Raw genomic sequence first — 9,551 nt, 5'->3', positions numbered from 1 at the left:
GCTGCTGATAATCATATATGCTTTTCCCAAGCCTTGAATACAGACCAATTGGGATTGCTGAAACCAGGATCTCCACAGAATTCGTTTTGAATGGAAGCAAGCTCTGAGAATACTTGCAGGAATAACTTAACTAGACTGTTTTTGGCAGGAGTGCTGGAAACATTCTGTGGTTTCACTATGGAAACACCAAAGTGAAAACTGGCCGTTACACCAGCTTTCTTACTGACAACATCCCAAAGAACAGTCTCTAACAGCTATAAACCATTCCACGTTATGGTCACGCAACTTATCCTCACTTCTAAGAAAAATCTTTCCATTCCAATAATTTTTTTTGAAACTCTAGCTAGTGAAAGGTTATGACTGTCAGATAGCAAAAACTGAACATCTTAAAGTTAGCTGAAGAGATTACAATAGAAAAAACAATCAGACTACAGCCCATTTTAGTAGAAACACATCTTGCATATGCTGACAAACCTGATTTTGTTAGATTTTATTCAAAGAGAATCAACTGAAGAATACACAAATCTGTATCTCGGTAAAGCAAACAAGTTCCCAGAAACAACAGAAAATACCTGTGGAGTGAGATTGTGAAGAACCAGCCAGTAGCTAGGACGAACTGAGCCACCATCACTCCAAGTAGATGCTGCAAATTAGAAGACAGAGCAATCAAGACATATTTGATACAAAGAAAACCATTTTTCTTTACAGTCAGGTCTTTCAATCTCAGACAAATTCAGCATTATCAGCCCTGCTAACACATGAAAGCCTAATCTTCAGTCCTGAAAACAAAACCACATCTTTCCTCACATTTCACATCAAGATTCACTTTTTACTAGACTTTATCTTTGAGGAGTTTCCCATCCACAGAAAACATCTAGTCTTGAAATGGCCCATGCAGTAGGTATTCCCTCCTGGCAGCTCCCAGCCCTCTTCACTTATCCCCTGCAGCAAGACCTGGGATTCCACACGCCAGCCCCCCCTCCCCCAATGACTGACAGTAAATTTCCATTTCAAGAAGGAACTTTTTTTTTCCTTTTACCAGACAACTGCAACTTTCTTTCCTCCAAACCATTAGTGCTGTAAAACGTACACTCCTCAGGTCTGATCAATGGTGCTATCAGTTGATTCTTCTCACCAGAGGCAAGCCTTGAGTCCTGTGCCCCCCAGCCCCTGACCGATCGGGATGCTGTGCTGTTCCATGGAGATGATGGTTTGGGGTTGGTCAGGCCAGGAGGTGGGCGGGGCAGCCCTGTAGTGTTCCTTGAGGAAATATGGTTTTTCCACATCTTGTTGGAGAGATGAGTGGGATTGTGTCCTATGGGATCTGGGGACCATGTTGATTTGTAATCACTGAATTTTGCTAGAAGATTAAATAAATTGTACATATTAGAAAAACTTAGGAGATTCAACTAGCCTTTAACTGTACTATCACTGTAAACCCTTTGACCGCATTGATACTGGAAACAAGCACAAAGCACAGAACCGTACAACAGTTAATTTACCGTAACAAAAACTGCCATGCTACAGGTAAGTTAATCTTTGCTTATTTTATATATGCTGACAAAAGAAATCCCTAGATGATCATTTATGATTATGTAACCAGTCACAGTATGTTCAATCGTTAATAAGATGAACAGCAACTTTTATGTCCACACTGCATTTCATTTGAGAATTTCTTACAACTTTGGGCACTACTGACCTTTAATGAAAGTGAACCTCCTTCAGGCCATAAACTTGCAGAGAACTGAAATGAGTATTTACCACTCTAGGTCTACTAAGCTACCTCCTAAAGATGTCCTCCTATAAGGTCAAAGCTTTCTTGTGAATCACAAATTTCATACAGAGTTGACACAACAGTAACACGTAAAGAAGGCTACTCAGCTGTGACAGCTGGACTTTTAAACAATCTTGATAGTGCATATTCATTTTTTTACTAGAAAGCATTACCAAATGCCTATTAGGAGAACTTAAGACCAAGAGTGGATATCCCCAATACATTTCAAGAACCCTTTCTATAAAAAGCCTAATAAAAGAGAAAAATTAACACACTCCCAAAAACATCACTATATTTGGGAGCTCTTCCTAAACCAGTTTTCCTTAAAAAGGTAGACCGCAAATTCTCCCACACCTTCTGACAAAGGGACATTTATCAAACCAAAACCAAACTAAAAGTCAAAATTGCTCAAGTAACTTCTTTTTTCTTTGTTCTGTAATGAGAACCAGTGAACACAGACAGTGCAATCTGGGGAAAAAGGCACTCGTGTCATGAATTATCTTAATCAGAACTACCATGCATGTGTGTGCAAATATATGTATTAAGCTTTATTCACTAACAAAAGGAAGTAAATTACTTATTTGAAACAAAGGGTAAAAATCCAGGTTTACAACATGCCAGGGTGTCACAAAAATAATACATTTGGGAATCAAGACCATAAAGCTTTCAGCAAGTAAAAGCCTGCTTCATTTTACAGTTGGATCAGTGTATTTCCACGACAGAGTAACTGTCAATAGCAAGCAGGTTTCAAGCACTAACCTATGAAAGTATACGACAGTGCTTAAAAACCTGCTTTCACTAGACTCAGTTTGTTTTACAGATATGTGAATTCTAAATCCCTAATTCAGATGACCCGCTTTCTGGCTGTAAAATGCTGGTGTGTCGTTTAACAAGATGAGCAAGACGATGGTATGTGTGCCAGGAAGCGGTCTAGTTTCCTCAATTCAACTATGACTTCAATAGTTTTTATTCTCTTAGGTCTTTCTTATGTGCTAGACAAAAATTAAGCAGAGGTAAGAAGCTCATACATGTCATTCCTTTCCCCAGACTGAGATAGACATCTTTTATCTCATTGGAATGCTGCATACACAGATATTGCTTCAAACCAGTCACCCCACAAACTGGCAGCAGAAACACTATTTTTCCTCAAGGTCTAAATAGGATTTTCAACACATTTTGTGAAGATGCCGAGATAACATACGAACACAGCTTTTATTCAGTAAGATGCAAAACCCATAAAGTTTGGGCCAGATGCAGCTCTCAGCTATGTTCGTCACTTCTGCTATTTATACATAATTCTTCAGTTTTAAGTAGTTGTCAAGACAATGTTGTCTCACGAGAAAACTCTGGCATTTGTAAGAAGTTCAAAATCCAAATGGTTTGTCTGGAGCAAGTATTCCAGCATGCTACTCAGAAGTGTGTGCAGAGACCATTTTTCATAAGAAAGCTCTGGAGACCTTCTTACCAAGGATCTGAGGCAGATACCTAAATTTCTATTTACAGGCCAACCATTAAAAGCCAGAGGACTAAAAGCCCTCTCTCACTTCAGGTTTCAGGGAATGATGAGTGCTATTAAAAGGTGAGGCAAAAATGTTCCCTTCACAGCACTCCAATATTCTAAAGTTAAAATGAATAAAATCATTCACCTTATTACTCTAATTCCTTAACTCATACATACAGGAGCAGGTAAATTAAAAAAATTACAACAGTCCCCAAAACCCTCACACATGTCAACAGGTTGTACATGTGCTGGTTTTTTTCCTTTTGCATCTGCTGCTTACTGCTACCCTATTCTTTAACTTGCATAACTAAGACTTTTGTATCGGGGGTGGAAGGAAGGGCAAAGGATCTTAGTCTAGTTTTTAAAGCACTACGACAGAGCATTTTATCATCAGGAGGAAAACTATCTGATCAGCCACTCAAATCTTGATTTCCAAGCTTCCTCAGAAATTACTGAAAGACTAAATATTCAAAGTGGAACAAGAATGAGGAACTAGTGTTTTGTCCAGGTAAGTTTTAGAGCCTGCATACCTGAAGTGCTATGAACGTTGGTGAAGGAATTGTCAGAGGCACTGTAGGGCCAGGCACCAGGTGAAGGCAGCGAGGTGTTGAGGGAAGAATTAGACCCTATCAAAGGGAAAAGGAGAAAGAAAGAGAAGAGTAGGCCAATTTCATAGAGTTCCTGTAATACTGTTAAACCTCAAGAGAGCCACGATTTGTACCAATGCCAAGCTTTCATGTGATACACAGCCACGGTGCAAAGGCACATAGGCTTGCTTCTTAGTCAAATGCAATAGACTGTTACCCTGTTATGACAGGAACACCAGCATATTCTCAAATATCAGAATGACTTAAATAATCACATACCAGTTGTTCACTGTTTTACCTGTGGTGTTGTCCCGCAGAAGTTGGTGGTCAGTATCTACAATGGGAGATGTGGCTGTCCCCCCCAGCACACTTCCAGGGGTCACATAGGGGTCAGATTCAGGGTCAATGTTTTGTATACCTTTCCATGGCACTCCTGGTTGGAACTCTGGGACAGGAGGGAAAAAAGGAATTAGATGCAAACAGGGCAATACCATTTACTGCAAGTAACTTAAAGATATTTAGGAGGGTAAATAATTGTCTTTACACTGTTCCACAGAAAAATCAGACTTTTCTTAATTAAAATCTGTTTCACATTCCTTTTTCACATATTCCATGGCACTATCTCTAGTGTCTGAATACAAGTCTACACTACAAAAAAGTGGTGCAAGTGCGTATGGTATTTCTTTGACTATTCCTGTTTTCCTACATTCAGATGAGGCTTCAGTAGTTTCACCCTTCCTTAACACATTATATATTTTTTAAGATATATAAGATTAGATTATATAAGATTAGTTTCTGCACACATACTTTGTGTGTGTGCAGAAGCCTCTCAAAGAAAGGCTACCTACCTTAAGAGTTTGTAAACACAACATTTGACACTTTACACTGTAGGTACACACACACTTTATACATTACCTATCAATATTGAGGTAATGCTAAGGTGAGATGCCTTGTGGTAAAAGCAATGTATATACTCATTGATGTTCTTCATGCTTCACAATGAGACAGAATATACTTATCATGCTTTAGTTTCCTTTCAACCATGGCTCCAGGCATGCCAGATTTTTAAGACAAGAGGATGAGCCATATAAAGTATGAACATACAAAAATTCCGGTTACTGTAAGAAGATCAGTAACTTGATTCCTTCTCTAAGTATATGTTCAATGAATAAAGTGCTGTGGTCAGTTTTGGAAGCAGTGATAAGAAAGTAACGCTGCCAAACACAAAAACATGTAAAGAAGCTTCAGATACTATATGACAATTTGGATAAGTGTGAAAAGAGTGCCAAGATGGCAGATTCATCCCTTGTAGATACAAGTCCAAGATATGGAACAATACCTTTATTCCCAACATGAAGTTTTGAAATAATTAATGACAGAATATTTGAGTGTAATTAGAAATCCATGATTAAAAGTGGGATCCAGGATGTGGTCTCTGGAATGAAACCGTGTAGGGTGAATCTGGCATGAAGGGTTCATTTCAGTCACCTTTGTAATGAAGAAGCATAGTCAAGACTATGACTTTCACTGACAAACACAGAAGAAAATGTCATACTTCTTCATACTTTGAACTACTGGTTCAAACAATTGGCACAGCAAGGGCAGTATTAGATTGTGATAATGCACTGGCAGGAGAATCTCAGAGAAGACCTAAGAAATGCGCCACTGGGTCAGAACTGTGGTCCATCTAGCCCAGCATTCCGCTAACAGTTGTAGAAGAGATACCATTTAGGGAGAGAACACAAACCTGACCACTGTCTGTAGGCTACTGCCCTCACACTCTCCCAGCGTCCCCAGCCCTTCTATGTAGGATGTCAGAAATATCCTCTATCTGCCAGCACCTGCTTATGAAACTGTTTTTCCATCAGTTTATCCAATCACTGTTTCAACTGGCTAGTACCATCTGCCTCCAGAAGCTCTAAAAGCAACACATTCCAGAAGTTCACCACTCCTGATAGAAAAAAAAGCTCTCATCTACTTAAAATTTATATCCTCTTAAGTGCAGTATTTGCATCATGGTTCTAGTGTTGCAGGATTCGCAGAATTATAATACAGCATTTATCTCGTCCACTGCCTTCATGATTTTGTAAACCTCAGTCACATCTCCCAATCTTTAGTAACTCAACAAAATAATCTAGGATACCAGCTATCAACATGTCTAACAGTATGAGCAATCAGCACTGCATCAAGGAAGGAATCTGCTCAGCTACTGCCAAAAATACTGCAATCTGCTGACAAACAGGACCGCCTTATGCTTAAGGAACAAGCAATGCAGCTCTTGGGTCTAGTCACAAGACCTTCTCTGTCCTGAGATAAAGAATCCATGAACCTAGGTTAGGACCTGGTAATTAGAACTTGATATGGGGGGGGGGGAGTCCAAGTCTTGCCTTTGTAAAGATTTCTGAGAATTGGTGAGACCGAAAATTAAGTACATAGTAAGCTCTCATCAAAAAGTTAAGGAATATTCAAACAAGGCTCCAAAGATCAGGCGTATAGTATATAAATACATTCACTCGTCAATATAATCCTGGTCTGGAAAAGAGTTTTCCTTGAACTTCAGCATATTAACAAATTTCCAAACTATCCTTTGGGACTGACAGTTATTCTCATGCACATTCACCAACTCTCCCTTACAGACATGCTCTTTTATTTCTAGATTAAATAAAGAAAACATGAAGTGCTTTTCTCCACTGATATTTGAAAGGTCCTCCCAAAAAGTTCAAACATAAGATTGTTAGGAAAACCATGACAGACACATTCAGGCCAGTTTGCCTGGAGTATATGACCAAACTGCTCCTGAATGGGAAAATTACAGTCTAGTATTACCTAGGTATGCAAGTCTGTGTGACATAACCAAAAGATATAGTTCTCACCAATGCAGCAAAACTTGCTCTCACCTCCAGCTGTGATATCAGTTTGATTGGGCACCACTTCATTTATCTTTGTGCTGAACAATACTGCTCTCTTGAACGGCAGAATTTCTGCAGCAGATGGCATTTAGGAGGAAAACGTGAAAGGTGTAGTCAGGGTGAATGCTGAGTGACCACTGTATTCATTCAAAGGAAAAATGCACCCATTTCAAGAGGTTCTCTCTTGCAAACTCATTTTCTTTAACAACTTATTTTCCAGCACTAGGAAGAAAAATTGTATCTCCATACCAGGAACGGACAGTGGGCCTCATCTACAAGCTTGCAGAGAAAAAGGACCTACAGCGTAAAATCATTTTGGGTCTTTAGTCTTCATATCAGGGGTGTTGATAAGCTGGATCATGATTTCAGCTAAGTTCTCCTTCTTGAGAAAGCCAATAAGCTAGAGAGGCTATGAGATGGCTTAAGTGGCTGATGGTTATGGGGCAATAACACTTGTCCCAATAGTCTATGGACCTCATAAGAGAGGGCTAGCAATACAGCAATAATTGCATAAAAGCCACATGCCAAAACCCATGTTCTATTACATGACATCTGCAATCACAGTCACAGGCTACTCATTTACACAAGAAATTTGCGATAGTACTGATGATCCCAGTGAGAGTTTGTGTTCAGGATTTGTGAACTCCAGCTATCCTCTCACAGTGGTGAGGCAATCAGCAAAAGCAAAAATTTTACTTATCACTGACAGTGGGACTGCAGGTATCACTAAGGAAGCTCTACGATATCAACGAGGGGCAAAGAGTAGCTATTCAGCTTCTCACTTCTGTAACAGCCTTCTGGTACCAAGAATCTTGCCAGAGCCAGTAGCTGCTCCAAACCTCAAAAGACGGCAGAGCTGATCCTCACGTCCCTCTCCTAACATTCCAAGCAGTACTGCGCTTCTCAGTATTATTTAGGGGAACGGTGACTAAAGAAACAAGTTCAGCAACAATGAGTCTACGAGAGAGGCCCTGAAAAAAAAATTAAATTTTGGGGGTTTCTGGCATCATAACAGTAACTCCAGCTCAAGAAGCTCAGTACTTAACAACCAGGCTGACAGAAACGTAATGCAAATACACCTCTACAGAGAGCCGTCAGTGTATGAAATGTTGTGGGTGTGCAGAGGTTCTTGAGGTAACTAATTCTTTAACTCTGTTAGCTCATCAGAAAACATTTTCTTGCCAGAGTTAGACACTGAGGGGTTCCCACATAAAAAGCTTTAACTACTTTTTGTAGGTTTCCTGCAGTTGCATGTGTCACACAGATTCCTAGGCTTTCTGATGCAAGGTCTGTGCTACTGGTTTACCCAAGAGATGTACCTGCACCTTTACTTTTTTGTGCTTGAGGGAATACACAGCAGAGGATTTGCAGTTAGGAATGTTTTCGTGGAATGTTAAGAGTCTTCCAGGCAGACAAAAATGACAGCATCCACTATTTGCTGAACAGCACTGGTAATTAATCCGTGCAACTTCAAGGACACCACTCTGTTTAATGAATGATTTATACAGAAAATTATGTGCGTGTTCAAATATATATGTATTTTTCCTAGATACTTGAGTTTTCTAGCGGAAAGATAAAATTCTGCCAGTGAAACTCTAGAAGACAAAGAATGTGCTACTGCCTGTAATCCAAAAAGCAAGAAACTTCTACTCAAGCCACAAGATTGCTGAGCAGTACTGAAATGTGGCAACGCTCTTCTATCCTTTACGCAACATGAGCAAAGGTGAACCACAACAGCATAGCATACGCATTGTATATACATTGTACCAATACTTCTGGCAAAAGAAACCTTGTGGTCCACAGTAGATCGTATTCGTAAACAATTGTCAGAAAAGTTCACGCTACATAAAATACAAAAGGTCAAGACAAGAAAATCCTGTTCCCACCATCACAAAAACCAAGCCTGCACATCTTTTACTTTCCGATTCCACAGTATCTATCAGAATTTTTACACCCCGTGTCAGCCTAACACAACACAAATAAGGAATCAATACAAAAGGAGGGAGCTGGTATTGTGTATTCTATGAACAAGTGTTCTCATGAAAATTTCTGTAAGTGTAAAGTCACCAAACTACAGAAGATAAGAGTTCACCTAACAAAAACCAAATACTATTCAGTCAATTCAGCAGTTAGTTTATATTTAGCCCAGCAATTTTTTACTGGAAATTCAACATCTATGGTCTAATTTAATGTGGAAGAAATTCTAAAAAAGAGATAGGCCAAGCAAATATTTTCCTTGCAGTGGTTATTTAAAAAGTATGATGAGGAAAGGTCCCAGCACATCTACTCTAAAGCTAGGACACAACCCCTGCCCTTATGTAATACCTGGAGGCCAGCTGGCATTGCTGGATTTGCTTCCGATCTTGTTCGTTGGTGGAGATTTGGCAGGTAACCAACTATCACCAGCAGGGCCTGCATGGCCACCTAGTGGGTCGCCCTGAATTATGTCAAACTGGTTGTAGGGCGATCCTCCACGAGCCTTTCCAGGGGGCACTATTGCACCTGAAGCATTAAAAAGATACATTTACACTCAGGAAAGGTTGGGATCTTTATGAGTATGGAATACTAAAATAAAAAATATTTATGATGCATACTGGTGGGGTAAGATATTAACTAAGTTGAAGCATAGTTTCATCTGAGCTATTTCACCTCTGGCAAGATGATACTGCAAAGGCATTCCCGAAATAGTCAGTCCCCTTCTCACCATTTTTGTGCATATTGGCATCTTGTGAAGCCACAGAGGGCAGCCCTTCCATCATAGTCCACTGCTTAAAGCGGGA

At 39.7% G+C, this 9,551-nt stretch overlaps 1 protein-coding gene across 5 annotated transcripts in view; it reads right to left on the bottom strand.

Moving 5' to 3' along the window:
* Positions 1 to 9,551, bottom strand: part of TNRC6B (trinucleotide repeat containing 6B) — a 46,645-nt gene that overhangs the window by 3,063 nt on the left and 34,031 nt on the right. For 2 of the 5 annotated variants that reach the window (XM_009321793.1, XM_009321806.1), the window contains 6 exons: positions 9,476 to 9,551; positions 9,097 to 9,273; positions 4,161 to 4,307; positions 3,806 to 3,901; positions 1,136 to 1,360; positions 573 to 643 (listed from right to left, as the gene is read on the bottom strand). The exon at positions 9,476 to 9,551 is cut by the window's right edge and continues 44 nt beyond it. In XM_009321793.1, the coding sequence (XP_009320068.1) occupies positions 573 to 643; positions 1,136 to 1,360; positions 3,806 to 3,901; positions 4,161 to 4,307; positions 9,097 to 9,273; positions 9,476 to 9,551 (792 nt within the window). Of the gene's footprint in view, positions 1 to 572; positions 644 to 1,039; positions 1,361 to 3,805; positions 3,902 to 4,160; positions 4,308 to 9,096; positions 9,274 to 9,475 lie in introns of all 5 variants that reach the window. The other 3 variants (XM_009321785.1, XM_009321800.1, XM_009321814.1) reach the window with 3 other exon arrangements.

The sequence above is a fragment of the Pygoscelis adeliae genome, unplaced genomic scaffold (assembly GCF_000699105.1).
Source record: "Pygoscelis adeliae isolate BGI_AS28 unplaced genomic scaffold, ASM69910v1 Scaffold60, whole genome shotgun sequence".
Classification (NCBI taxonomy): domain Eukaryota; kingdom Metazoa; phylum Chordata; class Aves; order Sphenisciformes; family Spheniscidae; genus Pygoscelis; species Pygoscelis adeliae.
The sequence above is the reverse complement of the archived record's forward strand: the minus strand, read 5'-3'. Positions and strand labels throughout refer to the sequence as shown.